The 23,673-nt window shown below is 43.9% G+C and overlaps 1 protein-coding gene across 8 annotated transcripts in view; it reads right to left on the bottom strand.

The window, feature by feature from the left end:
- The window catches only part of DOCK6 (dedicator of cytokinesis 6), a 152,582-nt gene that overhangs the window by 21,744 nt on the left and 107,165 nt on the right, over positions 1 to 23,673 (bottom strand). For all 8 annotated transcript variants that reach the window (XM_061582387.1, XM_061582331.1, XM_061582340.1 and 5 more), the window contains 6 exons: positions 16,077 to 16,229; positions 13,872 to 14,030; positions 6,997 to 7,097; positions 5,869 to 6,061; positions 5,398 to 5,541; positions 507 to 638 (listed from right to left, as the gene is read on the bottom strand). In XM_061582387.1, coding sequence (XP_061438371.1) covers positions 507 to 638; positions 5,398 to 5,541; positions 5,869 to 6,061; positions 6,997 to 7,097; positions 13,872 to 14,030; positions 16,077 to 16,229 — 882 coding nt within the window. The remainder of the gene's footprint in view (positions 1 to 506; positions 639 to 5,397; positions 5,542 to 5,868; positions 6,062 to 6,996; positions 7,098 to 13,871; positions 14,031 to 16,076; positions 16,230 to 23,673) is intronic.

Raw genomic sequence — 23,673 nt, 5'->3', positions numbered from 1 at the left:
GCAGATTCATTTCACGTTTACTTTTTCCTACATGGGTAGTAAAATGGAACATGAGAACGACTAGGCAAGCATCCAGGAAGGTACGTTTATGCTGCCTTCCCCCCACCTGTCACCCTTCTAGTGAGAAACTGCAACAAAGGCCTACATGAGGAGTGGGGAACCTTGGGCCCGGGGGCCAAATTTGGCCTAGGCCTCTCTGTCTGGCTCTCAAAATGCTCCCTAGGCTACACCTCCTCTCCCCATGCTAAACCCTTCACTGGATCTGCTTCACACCCAAAGTGATTTTGCCTGGCTAGAATGTGTTCTTGAATTCTGATCACGCCCTCTTGCTTGCCTGGAGTGAGGACAGGGGGGCTGTGAACGTGTGCAGAAACTAGCCTAGTGTTCAAAGTTAAAATTTACATTTGTTGCATCGCTCACTTTTGCCTCAGGCAGGCTGCCCAAAGGGGAATGTGGTCCTTTGATTGAAAAAGGTCCCCCACCCCTGTACTGGAGGGTGCTCTCACCTGGTTGGTTATCTTGCTGAAGGCATCCTGCAGTTTGCCATGCAGAACTGCCAACTTCTTGAAGTCACGATTGGCCTCATGGATGGGAATGAGGATTTTGTAGACCTCATTGACAGCCTCATAAAGCCCACCCTGAAGAGAGTGAGAAGAAATTCAGAAGGTCAATTGAGTCATGAGGGTAGACATGACATTTGAGGTGCAGCAAGGCAGTAGGAACAGCAGATGGTAAGAGTGAGGGACAAATGGCATGACAAAGGTGTCTGGGTTGGAGGGCTGGGATAAGGAACCAATTCAAAGGCCACCAGGCAGGGAATCTATAAGCTTCTCAGGATGCACACAAGCAATGAGTAGCTCAGCTTTACAGGGCCAGATGGAACCCAGCTCGCTGCTAGTGATACCTGATCCTCACTTTCCAGCCACCAGCAATGATGGTGTTGTAATGCAGCACAGATCAGACCAGCTGCCATGGGGCTGCGGCGGGTAAGGCAACTGGGTCATGTGTAGCTAGAACGTCACAGAAGTTCCATCCAAAGTAGAGGCCTATTTAGAAATATGCAGGTAATGTCTGCCTGCAAAAGACTTTAACCTTCAGTAGAAGGCACTTAGTCTCTCCTAAGGGATAACAACTTCACCAAGATTGGTGAAAGGCCCTTGGTGAAGAATTTGTTTTGGTCTGACAGGGGGAGCAGCTTACTTAAGGGGTTACAAGCAGGTTCTCAATCCTGCTACTGGAAATGAACTGAGCAAATTCACACTGCTCTACACAAATGATTACTTATAATAATAATAATAATAATAATAATAATAATAATAATAATAATAATAATAACACTTTAATTTATAGGCCGCCTATCTAGCCAATGGCCACTCTAGGCGGCTTACAATAAAACATGATAAAATACAATAAACAATAAACAATATAGCCAGTACAGTATAATACAAAAATTACAGTATTTAGTAGATTGTTTTTACAGTTCTAGGACTAGTTCACCTTGGAAGTCTCAAAGGTCGTAAAGGCCTGATGGAATAGCCAAGTTTTCAGACCCCGGCGAAATATATCTAGGGAAGGGGCATGACGAAGATCCATTGGGAGGGAGTTCCAGATCGTGGGGGCTGCCACAGAAAAAGCCCTCTCTCGAGTCCTCACCAACCTAGCCACTTTAGTCGGCGGAACCGAGAGAAGGCCCTGAGTGGCCGATCTTGTAGGGCGGCACACTTTATGACGGTGGAGGCGCTCCTTCAGGTATACTGGGCCGAAACCGTGTAGGGATTTAAAGGTTAATACCAACACCTTGAATTGAGCCCGGAAAATAACTGGAAGCCAGTGAAGATTGTATAACACTGGGGTAATATGATCATAACGGCGGCTTTCGTAAGTAAACGAGCCGCCGTGTTTTGTACCAGTTGTAATTTCCGGACTGTTTTCAAGGGTAACCCCACGTACAGCGCATTGCAGTAGTCTAAACGAGAGGTGACCAGAGCATGCACTACGAGTGGGAGCTGATGGATAGGAAGATAGGGTTGCAGCCTTCGGATGAGACGCAATTGACCCCAAGCTGCCCGGCACACCGATGAAACCTGGGCCTCCATGGACAGCCCGGAGTCAAGGATCACCCCAAGGCTGCGGACCTGGTCCTTCAGGGGCAGTTTTACCCCATTAAACACCAGGTCAATATTTCCCAACCCTCCTTTGTCTCCCACGAGCAGTACTTCCGTTTTATCTGGATTCAGCTTTAGCCTGTTTCTTCCCATCCATCCACTCATGGATTCCAGACACTTGGACATGGTCTCCACAGCCAACTCTGGTGAGGACTTGAATGAGAGGTAGAGCTGAGTGTCATCCGCATATTGGTGGCACTGCAGCCCAAACCTCCTGATGATAGCTCCCAGCGGTTTTACATAAATGTTAAATAGCATGGGAGAGAGGATAGAGCCCTGTGGCACACCACATTTGAGGGGCCAAGGGTCTGAAACCTCATCTCCCAATGCCACCTGCTGGTGTCTATCGGAGAGAAAGGAACGGAACCAGTTTAATACTGTACCTCCTATTCCCAATCTCTCCAGACGACCCAGCAAGATACCGTGGTCGACGGTATCAAAAGCCGCTGAGAGATCAAGGAGGACCAGAAAGGTGAATTCTCCCCTATCTAATGCCCTCCTCATATCATCCACCAGAGCGACCAAGGCTGTTTCAGTTCCATGTCTAGTCCTGAAACCCAATTGGTATGGATCTAAATAATCCGTTTCATCCAAGTGCGTTGACAGCTGATTGGCCACCACTCGCTCAATGACCTTGCCCAAGAATGGTAAATTTGAAATTGGGCGAAAGTTGTTTAGATCTTGGGGATCCAAGGAGGGCTTTTTCAAGATGGGCTTTATAATTGCCTCCTTGAGGGCTAATGGCAATACACCCTCATTCAAGGATGCATTTACCACTGCCTTGAGCCCTTCGCCCAATCTCTCTTTACAGCTCATCATGAGCCATGATGGGCATGGATCAAGGAGACAGGTGGTAGGTTTCACAGTTGACAACACCTTGTCCACATCCTCAGAAGAGGCCAAAACCGATCCCATTGGATCACATTATGACTGGTCAACTCTGGTCCACTATCTGCATTCACGGTATGCGAAATCGAGCTTCTCAGATGTTCGATTTTATCGGCAAAGTGTTTTGCTAAATTGTCACAGGAGGCCTTCGAATATTCCAAGGGTTCCTGAGCAACTGGACCGACCAGGCTTCGGACCACTTGGAATAACCTCCTGGGACAGCACTCTGCTGATGCGATAGAGGCAGCAAAGTAATCTTTCTTTGTTGCCTTTATTGCCACATGATAGGCAGCTACTGCTGCTCTAACTTGTGTCCGAGCATCTTCGGAGCGGGACTTACGCCACCGGCGTTCTAGTCGTCTCCCCTCCTGCCTCAGAACACGCAACCGTGGTGTGTACCATGGTGCTGTCTGGGATCTATTCAGGGGGAGAGGACGTTTCGGGGCCACTCGGTCTAAAGTCCCGGTGATCTTTGAGTTCCACTCCATCACCAGGGTATCGAATGAATGACCTTCAGCAAGTTCCAAATCCCCCAGCGCAGTCAGGAATCCTTCTGGATCCATCAGGCGCCTGGGGCGGACCATTCTAATAGGTCCTGTGCCTTTGCAGAGGGTGTGCGGCATCGAGAAGTCTACGTTTACCAGATAGTGGTCTGACCATGACACAGGGGTAAAAGTAATAGCCCCTAACTTCACAGCACTTTTCTCCTCCCCTAGGACAAACACAAGGTCAATCGCATGACCGGCTACATGGGTGGGCTCAGCATTACTAAGGTGCAGTTCCCAGGAGGTCATGGTTTCGAGGAAATCCCGAGGGGCTCCATTGAGAGTGGTCTCGGCGTGCACATTGAAGTCACCCATCACCAACAGTTCTGGGGACATCATGCGCACTCCCGAGATCACCTCTAGCACCTCGGCCAGGGATTCTGCCGTGCAGCGAGGCGGGCAGTACACAAGCAGGATCCCTAAACTGCCCTTCGGGCCCAACCTCCAGTACATGTAGTCAACAAACTTGGTCCCATGGAGAGGAGACCTGGCAAAGACCAAGGACTCCCGATAGATGACAGCCACTCCCCCTCCCCGCCTTCCTTCCCTCGGCTGATGTGCATAACGGAAACCTGGCGGGCACATCGCCTCTAGAATAGGTGCCGAGGCGTCATCCAGCCAGGTCTCCGTTGTACATGCCAGGTCTGCGGATTCATCCAAGATCATATCATGGATGCAAGATGTTTTCTGCACCACAGACCTGGCATTACACAGCAGCAAACAAAGGTTGGTTGGAATCTTGCATCCCCCAGTTATCTTCAGGTTATGGGCAGACCTGGAACAAGGGATGGATATTATGCATCTATCCCTTGTTCCTCTATTCTGACATGGTCTGCCTCCAGCACCACTCCCTCGTCTGCCGCCCAATGTTTGTATACCTTGGCCCCCATCCATTTTTGTCACATCCCCCCCAGATCTACACATGTCCCTATCCCCAGACGCCGGGGAATTGGATCAATTCCAAGATTAAGTCCAAGTCTGGATGAAGATCCAAACCTGTTCCTTACAAGTTCGTACAGTATCACTGTTATATAAAGTTAACATGTCAATTTATCTACTCATCTAATCACTACAAAGAGATGTTTTGTGCATCAGGAGGTTTTTTGGTCCTGTCTCAAGGCAGTGTTTGGTGGTGGTGGTGGAGAGGTCTTAATCCTGCACTCAGTTGCATATATTTAAGACCCAATGAAATCAGTGGGGCTGAGATATCTGTAATGAAATACAAGTGGCTGTTTGCTTAAATATATAACTGGGGGCTGGAACAAGCAGCACCCCTGAAACCAAAGCGCTCCTTCCTTGAAGAAAGGCACCCCAGATGACCAATGGTTCATTTGATGCACTATAAATTGAGCATTTGCGAACAATCCAAATGTAAGAAAGCAGCCAAAGTTTATAGCAAAGATGGACGAAGCTTACAGAAAAACAAACAACAGCAGGGACAGGGAATAAAACAGGTATGAAACGTTTTATAAGAACTGGGTCTGTGGGAAGGGCAGAAACAATGCCTCTCCATGACCATTTAAGACCACTCCCCCAAGCCAGGTTTCTTAGCAGATTTAAACAGAAGCAGAAAGGCTTGGTTTGTGCATAAAAAGTTGTGCTCTGCAGCACTTGTGCCCAAGCAATCTCCTAGAGGCTAGACACCTGGGGTTCAGCCCCTAATATCTGTTAAATGTATTAGTTATTAAAGTTATTAAATTTATAGCAGAGGAAGAGCAGGAGGCTGCCACCCTCAGGCACAGCAAATATTCTCATATGCTGGAAAAAAATGTGCCAGTCCCCAAAGTGCAAGCTCTCACCATAGTAAATGAGGAAGCTGCCTGTTCGAGCAACCCCACCAGTCCTTGCTCAGTGAAGTACTTTCCGGAGCAGATGCCCTCTTCATCAGGGGACAGGACGTCATCCGAGATGGCAGATTCTTCCAGCACATTGGAAGAGATGTTCTTGGAAAGGGACAGATGTTATTGTGGGGTGGGGGGATACATAATTCTTCTCACTCTTCCCTCCCCAACAGCTCCTCAGATGAACAAGGCTGACTTTGGCTCTCTTGGGCCTCAGTGAAGCCTCACAGAGTTTCAGTTTAAGGGAAGAACGAGAGTTGAGAGGTAGAACCTCTGTTAACCTAGCTCTCCCACAGGAGAGAAATACTGCGGCTAGGGCTAAGTGCATCAACTACCGACCTCAGAAAAGAAGGGAAGTGGGCCAATGCCGTGAAGTAGCAGATCAGCCTTTTTTTTATTGGAGATCTCTTGCCCTTGCTCTCTTCTTACCTGGAAAGTGACACAGCCCACAGGTAGGTAGCGGCAGTCCTCCAGCATACTCAGGTACTCAGCTACCAGGGCAGCAGAGTGCACCAGACACTGAGCTGCCTCCGCATGGTTCCCATGCTCAGAGTGCTTCGCCGCCATGTTCTGCAGCCATGTCAGCCTCAGATCCGGTGATGTCTGGTACCCCTTGGCTATCCTGTGAGGCAAATAATAGTCAGAAAGAGAAGGCCTGGGTTCCATGGCTGGCTTTGCCATCGACTCACGTTAGGGTGTCATGCTTCAGACCAATCTAGTCTCCTCAAACAGAAGAAACTACTCCTATGAAGCCTTTTTCATAGCACTTTGAGCAAAGTGCTTTCCTCACCTTCAAGTTGCCACACTTGTGTGAGTGATGCACGAGCAATGATTTGCATCATGGACAAATACTGGACTATGTCTTACTATATCACATCAATGTAATGATAAACAGAACTCCCACCTCCATTTTTTTGCATTTTTAAAAATGAATATTTTATAAGCAGAGTGAGTGCTTTCTGCTTATACCTATTAAGCCCACAGCCCTCTAACTACACACATCCCCCTAAAGATGAAAAGCTGTCAGGCTCTCCCCAACCCCAAAACAATATTCCATTTTTAGTAACTTTTCCCTTTAATATTACTGTCGGAAAGGTGCACACTCCCCCACTCCCCTTTTCCAGCCCCAGAGTGCTTGGCATCTCATATATATTAAGAAAGTTATCCTTTGATAGTAAAGCTCTCTCCTTGGATGCAAGGCTGGCTCACCCACTTCCATGACATGTTGGGAGGAGGGAGGAGAGGATTGGCCATTATCGGCAACAGATGAGGCTGGTATAAGTGGAAGCAATAAGAAAATGAACATTTTTCTTCCTGTCTGGAAAAACTTAACAGCTCACACTGGAAAAGCACTTGTTTGCCATCAACCAACCAGTGAGTCCATCGCTGATCTGGGATTTGAACCCTGCTGTCTCAGGTCCAAATGCAGCTGCCTTGGCTCTTTTATCCTCCCTTTGGAGAATACCCAGAAAGGAACTAAGGCTAAGAAAGCAAGCCTTGCTTGCCTACGGGCCTTCCTGCGGTATTTTCCACTTAAGCGACTGGCTAATGTCTCACCTGTACATCAGGTCTATCAGCATCTCAGGGTCCTCCTGATGCTCTTTCATCTTTACTGTGTCAGTCAGGATCATGTGCAGGTTGAAGACTAAGTCTTGAACCTGGGCAAGGAGAAGAGGAAGCACTTTGTAGTGACAACCATGGAGAGCAGGCACAAGGACACAATTGCCTCTGCCAAGAGTGGTAAAAAAAATTCATCAGTGACTAATTATTCTCTTGCATTTCCACCAAATATGGTAGATACTGCCTTAGCTGTATTACAATGCCATTTCTAAATTTAGATATTCTAAAGATTTTTGAAGGCATATAGCATTTTAATCAATTTTCTTTGAGCTTCATACTGAATGCCACAATTCACTTCCAAGTAAATATAGGATGTGACATTTTTTTCCTCATTTAGATTTCTACTTTATATTTCCATGGGATTTTCTTCTAATATAGTACTATAGACCAGTCAGCCTGACATCAATCCCTGGGAAAAATCTGGAGCAGATTATAAAATGGTCAATTTATAAGCACCTTGGAAACAATGCACTGATTACTAGAAGCCAACATGGATTTATCAAGAACAAATCCTGCCAGACTAATCTTATCTCATATTTTGATTGGGTAACCTCCCTGGTAGACTGTGGGAATGCTGTGGACATAATATATCTCTACTTCAGCAAAGCTTTTGATGAAATGCCCCATGATATCTTGATTAGCAAGCTAGTTAAATGTGGGCTGGATGAGGTGGTACCACAGTTGGCTACAGAATCATACTCAAAGAGTGCTTATCATTGATTCCTTCTCAAATTGGGGGGAGGTAACGAGTGGGATACCGCAGGGTAAGGTCCTGGGCCCAGTGCTCTTCAACACTTTTATCAATGACTTGGATGACGAGATGCAGGAAATGCTTATCAAATGTGCAGATGATACAAAATTGGGAGGGATAGCTAATACCTTGGAAGACAAAAACAAAATTCAAAGGATCTTGATAGGCTGAAGCACTGGGTAGAAAACAACAGAATGAAATTTAATAGGGATAAATGCAAAGTTCTAAACCTAGGAAAAAGAAACCAAATGCACAGTTATAAGATGGCAGATACTTGGCTCAACAATACTACATGCAAGAAGGATCTTAGAACTGTCGTTGATCACAAGCTGAATATGAGCCAACAGTGTGATGTGGCTAAAAAAAAAGGCAAATGATATTTTAGGCTGCATTAACAGTAGTTTCCAAATCACATGAAGTATTGGTTCCCCTCTATTTGGCACTGGTTAGGCCTCATCTTGAGTACTGCATCCAGTTCTGGACACCACAATTTAAGCAGAATGTAGACAAACTGGAAGGGGTTCAGAGGAGGGCAAAGAGGATGATCAGGGGACTAGAAACAAAGCTCTGAGGGGAGACTGAAAGAACTGGGCATGTTTAGCCTGCAGAAGATTAGACTGAGGGGAGATATGAGAGCACTCTTCAAGTACTTGAGAGGTTACCACACAGAGGAGGGCCAGGATCTCTTCTCGATCGTCCCAGAGTTCAGGATACAGAATAATGGGCTCAAGTTGCATGAAGCCAGATTTCAACTGATCATCAGGAAAAAGTCCTAACTGTTACAGCAGTGCAACAATGGAGCCAATTGCTTAGGGAGGTGGTGGGCTCTCCAATACTGGAGGCATACAAGAGGCAGCTGGGCAGGAACCTGTTGAGCATGCTTTAATTTAGATTGCTGCATTGAGTAGGGGGTTGGACTTGATGGCCTTATAGGTCCCTTCCAACTCTACGATCTATGATTCTAATAATAATAATAAATAATAAAATTTTATTTCTAGGCCGCCTATCTGGCCGAATTAACGGCCACTCTAGGCGGCGTACATAGACAAAAATATAACATAGAGTAAAATATAACATATGATACAAAACAAAACCCCAGTAGTCTATAGACATCCCGAGCAGCAGGTTCACGCACACATACACACACACGGTCTCTGGCCTCTTCAGCAGTTGCTGCTTTTGTAGCTGGAGAGAGACAGGGCCCCGCCCTTCCAGGCCAGGTGGAAATCAGCCAGAAATGCAGGGAGCAGGTCTTGCAGAAACTCACACAGGTAGATGGTCTCTGGTAGATGTTATGTATTTTAAATATTTTTAGTACCTGAGAAGACTGATGCTTCAAATTTAGTCAACAGTCTTGTAATATTATATTTGTTTTTTAAATAAAGATTTTTATTTCAAAATTCTAGTAAAAGGCATTGGTTTTGTTTGATCATCTATTGTTATATTTGGTCAAAATATCACCATATTACTTTGAAATAAATCAATGTATCCATCACACATGTATTCTTGCCAAATTGAAAAACTCTGTAGATGTCCCAATGAAGACTAAATGATTCATAATTAAGTGCAGAAGCTACAGATGAGAGAAATGCTAGCATTAGTACTTCCCTCAAACGTATTAAAGAATTGTTGTTATGTGCCCTTAAGTCGATTACTGCTCATGGCGACCCTATGAATCAGTGACCTCCAACAGCATCTGTCATGAATCACCCTGTTCAGATCTTGTAAGTTCAGGTCTGTGGCTTCCTTTATGGAATCAATCCATCTCTTGTTTGGCCTTCCTCTTTTTCTGCTCCCTTCTGTTCTTCCCAGCATTATTGTCTTTTCTAGTGAATCATGTCTTCTCATTATGTGTTCAAAGTATGATAGCCTCAGTTTCATCATTTTAGCTTCTAGTGATAGTTCTGGTTTGATTTGTTTTAACACCCAATTATTTGTCTTTTTCGCAGTCCATGGTATCCGCAAAGCACTCCTCCAACACCACATTTCAAATGAGTTGATTTTTCTCTTATCCATTTTTTCACTGTCCAACTTTCACATCCATACATAGAGATCGGGAATACCATGGTCTGAATGATCCTGACTTTGGTGTTCAGTGATACATCTTTGCATTTGAGGACCTTTTCTAGTTCTCTCACAGCTGCCCTACCCAGTCCTAGCCTTCTTCTGATTTCTTGACTATTGTCTCCATTTTGGTTAATGACTGTGCTGAGGTATTGATAATCCTTCACAAGTTCAATGTCCTTGTTGTCAACTTTAAAGTAATGACAACAGAAGACTTATGTAACTTTAGTCTTCTTGACGTTCAGCTGTAGTCCTGCTTTTGCACTTTCCTCTTTCACTTTCATCAGCATTCGTTTCAAATCATTACTGGTTTCTGCTAGTAGTATGGTATTGTCTGCATATCTTAAATTATTGATATTTCTGCCTCCAATTGTCACACCTCCTTCATCTTGGTCCAATCCTGCTTTCCGTTTGATATGTTCTGCCTATAGATTAAACAAATAGGGTGATAAAATACACCCCTGTCTCACACACTTTCCAATTGGGAACCAATCGGTTTCTCCATATTCTGTCCTTACAGTAGCCTCTTGTCCAGAGTATAGGTTGTGCATCAGGACAATCAGATGCTGTGACAGCCCCATTTCTTTTAAAGCATTCCATAGTTTTTCATGATCTACACAGTCAAAGGCTTTGCTGTAATCTCTAAAGCACAGGGTGATTTTCTTCTGAAATCCCTTGCTCCGTTCCATTATCCAATGTATGTTTGCGATATGATCTCTGGTGCCTCTTCCCTTTCTAACTCCAGCTTGGATGTCTGGCATTTATCGCTCCATACATGGTAAGAGCTTTTGTTGTAGAATCTTGAGCATTACTTTACTTGCATGAGATATTAAGGCAATAGTTCAATACTTACTGCATTCTCTGGGATCCCCTTTGGAATTGGGATATATATGGAACACTTCCAGTCTGTGGGCCATTGTTTAGTTTTCCATATTGCTTGACAAATGTTTGTCAAAATTTGGACAGATTCAGTCTTAGTAGCTTTTGGCAGCTCTATTGGTATGCCATCTGTTCCTGGTGATTTGTTTCTTCCAAGTGTTTTAAGAGCAGCTTTCACTTCACATTCTAAGATTTCTGGTTCTTCTTCATATGGTTCCTCCATGAATGAATCTGTCATCCTTGCATGTCTTTTATAGAGTTCTTTATGTATTGCTTCCATCTTCCTTTCATTTCATCTCGGTCAGTTAATGTGTTCCCCTGTTGATTATTCAACATCCCTACCCTTGGTTTAAATTTCCCTGTAATTTCTCTAATCTTTTGGAATAGGGCTCTTGTTATTCCCTTTTTGTTGTCATCTTCTATTTCTATACAGTAACTACTGTATTGTAAGAGTTCTCTTTGTCCCTATGTACAAGTCGCTATATTGTTGCATTAGGGTTCTGACTGTGTTTCTATCTCCTCTTGCTTTTGCTTTCCTTCTCTCTTTCACCATTTTAAGAGTTTCTTCAGTAATCCATTGAGGTCTTTCTCCCTTTTTAACTAGAGGTATTGTCTTTTTGCATTCTTCACTGGTAATGTCTCTGACTTCAATCCATAGTTCTTATGGTTCTCTGTCAACTAAGTTTAAAGCCTCAAACCTGTTCCTTATTTGATCTTTATATGCTTCTGGGATGCTATTTAAATTGTAATTTGGCATTATGATTGCTTTGTTGTTCTTCTTTAGCTTAACTCTGATTTTCAATATGACCAGTTCATGATCTGTACCACAGTCTGCTCCTGGTCTTGTTTTCGCAGATCTTCTGCTACCAAGTATATAATCAATTTGATTCCTATACTGACCATTTGGTGATGTCCACATGTACAGTTGTCTTTTCAGTTGCTCAAAAAATCTGTTTGCAAGAAACAAATTATTGGCTTCACAGAATTCAGTAAGTCTTTCTCCTGCTTCATTTCTGTCTCCTAAGCCCCATTTCCCCACAATTCCTAGTTCTGCTCTGTTCCCTGCTTTTGCATTCCAGTCCCCCATGATTATCATCATATCTTGTTTTGGTGTGTGATCAATTTCCTCCTGTACGTCTGCGTAAAATCTCTCCAATTCTTCTTCTTCTGCATTTGACATTGGAGCATAGATTTCGATGATGGTTATGTTAATAGGTTTCCTGTTTAATCTCATTGATATAACTCGCTCAGACCTTGCGTTGTAGCTCCTAATCGCTTTTGCTACATCACTTCTCACTATTAAAACAACCCCATTTCTTCTTAATTTCTCATTTCCTGCATAAAATATTTTGCAGGTGCCTGACTGAAAGTGTCCCATTCCTGTCCATTTTAATTCACTCACGCAAAGTATTGTAATGTTGATATGCTCCATTTCTTGGCTTGACAATTTCTACCTTTCCCTGGTTCATGCTTCTCACATTCCATGTTCCTATTGTGTGCGTCGTACAACTCTGGACTCTCCTTTCGCATCTGTGCGCATCAGCCTCTGGACTTCCTTTTGGCTTTGACCCACCTGCATCATTAGTCACAGTGCTACTCGTACTTGTCCTTTGTTCTTCCCCAGTAGCTCAGTGAGAGCCCTCTGACCTGGGAGTCTCATCTTCCAGCACTATCTTGCGTTGCATTTTAGATATATTCACAGGGTTTTCATGGTAAGAGGTATTCAGAGGTGGTTTACCATTGCCTTCCTATGAGCCTGGATGCATCTTAGTCTGGTGTCTCAGCTTTGACCATTCCGCCTTGGGTGCCCTGACGGCATTGCTCTCAGCTTCTTCGACACTCTCAAACCGCCTCACCATGTTAAGGTGTGCTTTAAGTAGTTTCTAGTAAATTTCTACAGAGTCCAGAACTGATCTTTCATTGGGTTTTTCTGAAGCCAAATCAAACCTGCCTCTAAGTCAAATCTGGCTGATTACATCCCTGCTGTATTAAAGAACTAGTATAACCCTGAGTTCTTGGGTCAAAAGAAAAAACATAGAGAGAATTTGCAGCTGGATATAACTACTTAATAAGTTCCTAGGAACCAGTTCTTTGATGGTCCATGAGCACTGAATTGGGAGTTGAGAGAGCTGTATCTTCTTCATGGTCTCTCTGCAGGCACAGATGGTATGCACAGAATAGCATCTTGGAACCCTCTAGAACTAAAATACAAGAGCAGAATTCCCCTGAATAAGTCCTGACTGATGTGTCTGCCTCAAAAGAGTGGGCAAGTACCTTCCTGCTCAGTTCTTTCCTGACAGGCACTTGAACGGCAGCAAAGAGAACTTCCTCTCTTACAATCACAGCTAGTTGAGAGTGTTTCCATCAAGTCTCCTTCTTTCAGGAGGTGCCATGATTGTGTAGGAATGGCTGATGGCTGCAACTGATGTCTTTTGAGTTTGGGCAAAAAATATAGTTTAGGGTAAGATTTAAAATTGCTCTACATCTCTAAATTGTTAATGTAGTATCTTTCTCCATATACCATAATAGCCATGATAATCTATTCACATAATAGTAATATCCAATGTTCAAGTCCTCCCTGTCCTGAAAAAATCTGGACTATATTCACTGTCCTGGGAAGACTACAGAAAATTAGTTCCGATCAATTACAAGTCAGAGGGCAAATTCAGGTCCAGCACCCCAAACACTCCAGAAGACACCTATTTGTAATATCTGACAGTTCCAATGAGAAGCTGGCATGCCTGGGATATCCACAAACAGCACCTGTCAGACTTGCCTGCTTCCAACTTGCATGTGTGCCTGGTACTGTTTTCACTTCCTTGTTCATTAAACAACCATGTTTGTTGTATGGCAATCTTTCCTCTGGACATTTCACACACCTGTTTTCCTTCTTGAGTTTCCCTTCCTCTAAACCTATTTATTTATTTATTTATTTGAGAGCTAAGGGAGCTCTATTAGCAATACTCCTAAAGTAAACAATTTGACAAGCACTCCTTGAGAAGAACAAAAGGGCAAGTCACATGCAATGTCTGCCAGCCTTCAGCACTTAAAGGCCACAACCCAACTGCTGGTACTCTGGCCTCTGGTCTGATTTTTATGGGTCTGCTGGCAGTGATACCTGCTCAGCAAATGTGGTCTCTCGCAGCTCTGGGTCTTCCTCGGCATAGGTCAGGATGGTCTTCAGTGAGCGCCGCAAGTGCTCCTCATTGAAGTTCTGTGATGTTCCCACAAGTGAGGAGAGTGACATGGTGACTTGCATCTTCACTCGGGCAAAGTTCTGTGTGAGAGATGCAGGAGTTAGCAAGGCAGGGCAATCCAGGGCAATTATTCAAATTCTGAGTCAAAGAAAACCACAGGCAATGCTTGGAATGAATTATGCAGATCACAGTTTTAGGGTAGACTGATTGAAATTAAAAGCCATAAAGAAAAAAGGCCAGTTTAAAATATTTATTTAAATTTAAGTTTCCCATTGATATTGTTTCCTTAAAAAGATGCATGTTAATTGCTTAATCCAGCCTTTCTGCTTGTGGAAAGCATAGTCTGGATCCAACCTTGCATGTCTTTGCTTTGAGAAAAATAAGAAACCAGAACTTTCCAGAAGCAAGGGCTGATAGTTATCAGGCAGATCACTTCCTATTCATAAAACAAGAAAGGCATGCCCTTATTTGCTTATAGTGAGCAAAATTTGGTAACTGAGCACATTGCTGAGCTCAGGTACTTAAAAGAGCATAAAAATGGGAGAATACAAAATTTCCCAAGGTGGGTGTAGTGAATGAGCTGTCTAGTGGGTGCTGTCTCCTGGAGGCCAGGGCCTGGATTCCAGTGCCTGCAATGCTGGAGGTCAAGGACTGGCAAATTATGAAGCCCATAACAATATAGAACAGAATCTGTTGTTCTGCATGTGCGTAATTCTGGAGTTTTAATGATGTAATTTCCCTATGAATCTTTATTTACATAGAAAAGCAGCCTTATTAACCTACTGATTTATTTGTAAGAGATAATATGCATCAGTTCAACATGTTTTTATTCAGAAGTAGTTTAATCAGGCTATTTTTTTTTAAAAAAAGAGAAACTTACACTATATAGTTTTTATAAAACCCAAAACCCAAATATAATTTAAATAAAAGAAATACACTTTTATCTAGCTTTGCACAATTCACAGATGTTGCATCATTTGCACCTGAAGTCTGAAGGGCCTGCATTCACCATTAGTTCTCAAACTCACTTCACTCTCTCACAATAAGTGTTGAAAGACTGTTAATCAATAAAACCCTGCAAAATCATGGTCTCCATCTCTCAGCAATGAGCCATTGCAAAATGTCTCATGTTGCAATTCAGAGCTTCACAGCAAGACATGCAATTGACAGCAAGCGTATGGCTGTTGGATGGTTGTTATCTCTCAGGATCCTCTGCAGGGGCATCCGCACCAGATGCTTTGACTAATACAACTCCTGAGAAAAGGTGGGTGTAGTCCTCACCTCACCCACTAATGTCCATCATTACATATTCACTTTTTTTCCCACCTAGGAAACGGAGCCCAAACTTCTTTCCCTTCTGTCGTGACCTTTTTTGCCTGTCGATCTGGTGAGTAGGAGGGCTGAAGCCTGCCATTTCAGATGGCACACCAAAGCCCTTCTTTACATATGAAGACATGGGAACAGAGGCAGCAGCAGCATCTTACTCTACCTCCTTTGTCTTTGACAGACTTTGTCTATATATTAGCTCAGAACATGAATGCTAGAAACTTGCTTCTCTTTAATACTAGCAATTATGTTTGATTTATTATTGGCATTTCTTTTCTTTACCAGATTCCAGATGGAATTTCAGATACATAAATAAAGCTGAAACACTGTGTTTTCACCATCTCTATCCCTTCAAGCAACACAAAACAAAAACACTCTGAAGCAGCTGCCACGGAAAGTCAGGCACATGGTACAGAAGCTTCTGAAAGCACTATCTGCCTAGAAACAACCTGGAGGGGATTTGCTCCCACAGCAGCAACTGAAGAATGGCAGCTGAGGTGCCCAGGCTGGTATAAACATACCATTTCTATTTATACAGCACCATCACTCTGTATTTTGAGTAATTTAATCAAGAGACAGATACCTGGCCCCGAGGAGCTTACAATCTAAATTTTGACAAAGGAAGGGGAGGAGAACAGAGTAGGGAAATAATATATGCAACATGGTGATGATGCAGGGATCTGTGCTGATTAAACTCCCTGGACCCTGGTGAGTGCCCAGGCCTGCTCCTAGGAAGCTGTGTTGCGGCAGAAGAGGCAAGAAGACAGCCCTAGTGTCTCCTTTCTTCCACTAGCACTTACATTGCCAATCTCGAAGTTCTGTCGCATGAGAAGGTACAGCGAGGTGCTTGCATGGGTGCGGATGGTGCCCACCCGACTGCTGCAGTGGCGTAGAAGGCGCATACACAGGTCAGCACACAGTTCTGTGTCCTCCTCAAAAAGCATTTCAGGAAACTGCAAGCATGAGACTGGAGTTATTTTATTTAGCAATAGTAATAATTGCCTTTCTAGTGACTGCAAGCAGGGCAATGAAGCATAAAATCCAACAGTTTGATCATCTTAAAACGAAGATATTAACATACTCAAAAGTGATAAGTTATAATATGAAAAGTCTTTGTAAATCAGGTTTGAACCTGACACCTGGAATGGTACAATGTGAGGAGTCCATCAGGCCTCTTTACAGAGGCTTTCCCATACATAATTAAGTAGACTCAAACCATGTGTAGTACCATGTATGTTATGATTATGTAGTTGGGAGTGAGTGGATGGAACTAGTTTTACATCCCCAGGGTGAGCGCCTGCTCTGGGACAGAACTGGGCCCCTCTCAGGTGAGAGATGGGAGATGGGCATGAGCGCACACACATATATACATATACTATATCATATATATCATGCCCTAGATGGTCACGAGCATATAGAGAGAGAAAGCACGCGCGCACACGCAAAATACTGATATTTATATTGTACATGGATATTGGTCTTGTATTTTGTTATGTAAATAATTTTATATGGTTCTTATTGTACCTATTGTGTTTATGTATAGATATCTATTGTGTTTATAGATAGACAGATGTATATTCTATTGTAAACAGCCTTCAGATAATAAGCATATAAATGTTTATTATTATTGTTATGATTATTATTATTGACCCAAGACTGGCTTTACTCTGTATCTTCCAGGGCCAAAATAAGGTTCTTATTTACAAGGATTTAATCCATCTTGTTATAGCTGCCCACATGAAAATAGCTCATTTCTGGAAAAGTGAAGAAGAGTTTGCTTTTGGGAGGTGGTATGACAGAATATGGCAACTGGCACTTGCTGACAAGCTTATATGGCAAGATTGGTTAGCTAGGGATGAGACAGAAGGGGATAGTTTTTCATATGACAGGCAGCTATTTCTTTCATATATCAAGTCCAGTCCTGGGAACCCAGGCTCCCACTCCCTCAAGTGTAATTTGGGACAGATATATTGACTTGGGAAAACTAAACAATGGCTCACAGACTGGAAGAACAAAGGCTCGTACCATATATGGAGCAAGAAATGCTTGATGTCCAAGCTGGATTCATAAAGGGAAGAGGTACCAGAGATCAGATTGCAAACATACATTGGATAATGGAACGGAACAAGGAATTTCAGAAGAAAATCACACTGTGCTTTATAGATTACAGCAAAGCCTTTGACTGTGTAGATCATGAAAAACTATGGAATGCTTTAAAAGAAATGGGGGTGCCACAGCATCTGATTGTCCTGATGCGCAACCTATACTCTGGACAAGAGGCCACTGTAAGGACAGAATATGGAGAAACCAATTTGTTCCCAATTGGAAAGTGTGTGAGACAGGGGTGTATTTTATCACCCTATTTGTTTAATCTATAGGCAGAACATATCAAATGGAAAGAGGGATTGGACCAAGATGGAGGTGTGACAATTGGAGGCAGAAATATCAATAATTTAAGATATGCAGACGATACCATACTACTAGCAGAACCAGAAATGATTTGAACCGAATGCTGATGAAAGTGAAAGAGGAAAGCACAAAAGCAGGACTACAGCTGAACGTCAAGAAGACTAAAGTAATGACAACAGAAGATTTATGTAACTTTAAAGTTAACATTAGAGATCCTCCGTGGCGCAGAGTGGTAAGTGGTGGTAACGCAACAGAAGCTCTGCTCATGGATGGAGTTCGATTCCAACAGAAGGAGGAAGTCAAATCTCCGGTAAAAGGGGTCGAGGTCCACTCAGCCTTCCATCCATCCATGGTCGGTAAAATGAGTACCCGGCATACGCTGGGGGGTAAAGAAAGGCCAGGGAAGGAACTGGCAAACCCACCCCATATATACAGTCTGCCTTGTAAATGTCGCAAGACGTCACCCTAAGAGTCGGAAACCACTCGCACTATAAGTGCGGGGACACCTTTACCTTTTTAAAGTTGACATTGAGGACATTGAACTTCTCAAGGATTACCAATACCTTGGCACAGTCATTAACCAAAATGGAGACAACAGTCAAGAAATCAGAAGAAGGCTAGGACTGGGGAGGGCAGCTAAGAGAGAACTAGAAAAGGTCCTCAAATGCAAAGATGTATCACTGAACACTAAAGTCAGGATCATTCAGACCATGCTACTTCCGATCTCTGTGTATGGATCAGACAGCACCTCTGAAGAGCCTCAACAAACTCACCTGCATCAAGAGCCACTGGCTGCAAAGGAAGACTCCACACCCCAGAAGAAGGAAGCTGATGCAACCACTGCTCGCGGCAAAAAGAGGAGGGTGCTGGTGGTTGGAGACTCGTTGCTCAGGGGAGTAGAGGCACCGGTATGCCAGCCGGACAAAATGAATCGGGAAGTCTGTTGTCTCCCTGGGGCACGCATCCGGGACATTGCTGACAACTTGCCGAGGCTCATTGGGAACCAAGATAGGTACCCCTTTCTCCTCATCCATGCAACAGATCACCTCAGACTATGAGGCTCTGGGTAGGAAGGTCAAGGATTTTGGGGCGCAGGCGGTCTTCTCGTCAATTCTTCCCATGAAGGATAGAGGACTACAAAGGGAAAGGAAGATACTGCAGGTCAACGACTGGTTACGCAGATGGTGTCGACGGGAGAGGTTTGGATTCTGGGACCATGGTCTAAGCTTCTTGGAGGAGGGACTGTTGGCAAGAGATGGGCTGCACCTCACGAGGACTGGGAAGAATCTCTTTGGCAGAAGTACGGCAAAACTCATCAAGAGGGCTTTAAACTAAAGCCTCTGGGGGATGGATAGCTTAAATATCGATCCAAAGACGGCGGGTTGTAAATGCAAGGATTTGAAGGGTACAGGAGACACTGGGAGAGAGAAAGGGATGCATGGCAAAGCTCATGGTATATTAACGGAGGAATCCAATCGGGACAAAAGAGACTTCTGGTGTCTATATACCAACGCGCGGAGCTTGGGAAACAAGCAAGAGGAGCTTGAAGTCTTAGTGCATCAAGGCAAATATGACTTCATAGGGATAACAGAGACTTGGTGGGATGACTCCCATGATTGGAATATAGCCATTCAAGGATATAAACTCTACAGAAAGAATAGAAGCAACAGAAAAGGAGGAGTAGCGTTATACGTCAAAGACAAATACACCTCTATGGAAATCCAAGAGAGCGAACAAAGGGGTCCGGTAGGGACCATTTGGGTAAAAATAAATGGAGAAACAAATAAAACCGACATGGTAGTAGGTATCTACTACAGACCCCCTGGCCAAGAAGAGGTGGTAGACGAGGCCTTTCTCAAACAAATCTCTGAAATCTCAAGGAGGCAAGAAGTAGTAGTGATGGGGGACTTCAACTACCCGGATATCTGCTGGGAGACAAACTCTGCGAAGCACAAAGCCTCCAACAAATTCCTGATGGGCCTTGCTGATAATTTCCTCTTTTTCAAAAAGTAGAAGAAGGAACAAGTGGATCGGCAATCCTGGACCTGATCTTAACTAACAGGGACAAATTGGTCACAGGAATTAAAGCGGTCGGTACCTTGGGGGAAAGTGACCACGTAATGCTGGAATTTGGGATTCTGGGGAAAGCCAAAGAAGAATATAGTCAAATATGGACCTTGGATTTCAGGAAAGCCGATTTTAGCAAGCTCAGGGAAATGATGGGCAGGATCCCGTGGCTAGATAGACTAAAGAAAAAAGGAGCCCAAGAAGCGTGGGAGTTCATGAAGAACGTATTACAAAAAGCGCAATCGCAAACAATTCCAAAGAGGAAGAAAAACGGAAGACATCAGAAAAAGCCAATGTGGCTACACGGAAGACTGGTGGAGGAGGTAAAAGTAAAAAAGAGCATGTATAAAGAACGGAAGGAAGGACGCATCACCAAGGAAGAGTACCGACGAGCGGCTTGGGCCTGCAGGAATAGCGTAAGGAAAGCTAAAACCCAGAATGAGCTGAGGCTGGCGAGGGAACCAAAGAACAACAAAAAGGGGTTTTTCAGATATGTTCGAAGCAAGAGAAAGACCAAAGAAACAGTGGGACTGCTGCTCAATGAGGATGGCAAAATGTTGACAGATAACAAGGAGAAGGCAGAACTGCTCAACGCCTATTTTGCCTCCGTTTTCTCCCAAAAAGGGAACAGTGTGCAACCTTGCATCGGTAGCAATCTCAGTAAGGGCTCGGGATTGCAGTTCAAGATTGATAAGGAGATAGTCAGGAAATACCTAGTTAACCTATATGAGTTCAAATCTCCAGGGCCTGATGAACTGCATCCCAGAGTATTGAAGGAACTTGCGGATGTACTCTCGGAACCTCTTTTTATTATTTTATTTATTTATTTAATTTAATTTATATACCGCCCTAAGCCCGAAGGCTCTCTGGGCGGTGTACAAAAAGATAAAAACAAGCAATGTATAAATACAATAAATACAATAAATCAAAAAACAAAACAAACAAATAATAAAGAAACCAAACAACATCCAAAATACAAAATAATAATGAAAATGCTATTAAAACACACTTTAAAATGCCTGGGAGTATAAAAAGGTTTTCACCTGGCGCCGAAAAGATAGTAGCGTCGGCGCCAGGCGCACCTCATCGGAGAGGCTGTTCCACAGTTCGGGGGCCACCACGGAAAAGGCCCTGGTTCTAGTCACCACCCTCCAAGCTTCTCGATGGGATGGCACCCGGAGGAGGGCCTTAGATGTTGAGCGCAGTGTCCGGGTAGGTTCAGATTGGGAGAGGCGTTCCACCAGGTATTGCGGTCCCATGCCGTGTAGGGCTTTATAGGTCAAAACCAGCACTTTGAATCTAGCCTGGAAACAAATAGGAAGCCAGTGCAGACGGGCCAGAACAGGTGTTATATGAGCGGACCTTCTGGTCCGCGTCAGCAGTCTGGCCGCTGCATTCTGGACTAGCTGTAGTTTCCGAACAGTCTTCAAGGGCAGCCCAACATAGAGCGCATTGCAGTAGTCCAGTCTAGAAGTTACCAGAGCATGAACAACTGAGGCGAGGTTGTCACTGTCCAGATAGGGACGTAGCTGGGCTACCAAGCGAAGATGGTAAAAAGCATTCTGTGCCACCAAGGCCACCTGGGCCTCAAGTGACAAGGAAGGATCAAAAAGAACTCCCAAGCTACGCACCTGTTCCTTCAAGGGGAGTGTAACCCCATCAAGAACAGGATGAACATCCTCCATCTGGGCAGAGAAGGCACTCACCAACAGCGTCTCGGTCTTGTCTGGATTGAGCTTCAGTCTGTTAGCTCCCATCCAGTCCATTATCGCGGCCAGGCATCTTTGAGAAATCCTGGAGAACGGGAGAGGTGCCGGAGGATTGGAGACGGGCAAACGTCGTCCCGCTCTTTAAAAAGGGTAAAAAAGAAGATCGGGGAATTACAGTCCGGTCAGTCTGACTTCAATACCGGGAAAGATATTAGAACAGATAATAAAAGAGTCCATTGGAAACTATCTAGATGACAATGCTGTGATTAGTAGGAGCCAGCATGGGTTTGTCAAGAAAAAACCCTGTCAAACTAACCTCATCTCTTTTTTTGATCGGGTCACTAGCTTAGTAGATGGTGGAAATGCTGTAGATGTCATCTATCTAGATTTCAGCAAAGCGTTTGACAAAGTCCCCCACGACCTTTTGATTAGCAAACTGGTCAAACGCGGACTAGATGGAAATACTGTCAGGTGGATTCACAACTGGTTGGAAAACCGTACTCAAAGAGTGGTCGTCAGTGGCTCTGCTTCGGACTGGAAGGAGGTTTCGAGTGGAGTGCCACAGGGTTCTGTCCTGGGGCCGATACTCTTCAACATTTTTATCAATGAGTTAGATGATGGGGTGGAGGGAAGCCTTATGAAGTTTGCGGATGATACGAAACTGGGAGGGATAGCTAACACAATGGAAGACAGGAATAAAATCGAAAGGGACCTGGATAGACTAGAAAATTGGGCTAAAATTAATAAAATGAAATTCAATAAAGACAAATGCAAGATTCTGCATTTAGGCCACAAAAACAAAATGCATGGGTACAGGATGGGAAATACCCGGCTTAGCAGTAGTGCGTGTGAGAAGGACCTTGGAATTGTAGTGGATCGTAAGTTGAACATGACCCAGCAGTGTGATGCTGTGGCAAAAAAGGCAAACGCGGTTTTGGGCTGCATAAACAGAGCTATAGTTTCCAGGTCGAGGGAAGTAATAGTCCCACTATATTCTGCATTGGTCAGGCCTCATCTGGAATACTGCGTTCAGTTCTGGGCGCCTCATTTTAAGAAAGATATAGACAAGTTAGAGCGGGTTCAGAAGAGGGCGACGAGGATGATAGCCGGTATGGAGAACAAGTCTCATGAGGAAAGGTTGAAGGAACTTGGCATGTTCAGTCTGGTGAAGAGAAGGCTGAGGGGTGACATGATTGCACTCTTTAAGTACCTGAAGGGCTGTCACATAGAGGAGGGTACAGATTTGTTTTCTGTTGCCCCAGAGGGTAGGACTAGGTCTAATGGTTTTAAGTTGCAGGAGCGTAGATTCAGGTTGGACATTAGAAGGAACTTCTTGACAGTAAGGGCAGTTTGGCAATGGAACCGACTGCCTAGGGAGGTGGTGGGATCCCCTTCGCTGGATGTCTTCAAGCAGAGGCTGGACAGCTATCTGCGGGAGATGCTCTAGCTGTGGATTTCCTGCTGTGAGCAGGGGGTTGGACTCGATGGCCTACAAGGCCCCTTCCAACTCTAGGATTCTATGATGTGAAAGTTAGACAGTGAAAAAACGGATAAGAGAAAAATCAACTCTTTTGAAATGTGGTGCTGGAGGAGAGCTTTGCGGATACCATGGACTGCGAAAAAGACAAATAATTGGGTGTTAGAACAAATTAAACCAGAACTGTCACTAGAAGCTAAAATGATGAAACTGAGGTTATCATACTTTGAACACATGATGAGAAGACAGGATTCACTAGAAAAGACAATAATGCTGGGAAAAACAGCAGGGAGTAGAAAAAGAGGAAGGCCAAACAAGAGATGGATTGATTCCATAAAGGAAGCCACAGACCTGAAGTTACAAGATCTGAACAGGGTGGTTCACGACAGATGCTCTTGGAGGTTGCTGATTCATAGGGTCACCATAAGTCGTGATAGACTTGAAAGCACATAACAACAACAAATATTGACTTGATCAACACTTATAAGAGGTGTGAAACTGGTCTTACATCTGGATACTAGGTACTGAAAAATATGTTGTAAATATGCATTGTGAAACTGGAGGATTCCTATATGTAGTATATATACTCTGTAACACTGATGGTTGTATTTATATGGCTGTTCTTATGTTTGTGTTGATTTGTTTGTTTACAGAAATTTACATATCTATATAAATTGATAATTAAGGAAACTCTGCTCTGAGCAACATCAGAAAAAGGAGGCAACCTGGAGAAGA

This window comes from Rhineura floridana, chromosome 1, assembly GCF_030035675.1.
Source record: "Rhineura floridana isolate rRhiFlo1 chromosome 1, rRhiFlo1.hap2, whole genome shotgun sequence".
NCBI classification, from domain to species: domain Eukaryota; kingdom Metazoa; phylum Chordata; class Lepidosauria; order Squamata; family Rhineuridae; genus Rhineura; species Rhineura floridana.
The sequence above is the reverse complement of the archived record's forward strand: the minus strand, read 5'-3'. Positions and strand labels throughout refer to the sequence as shown.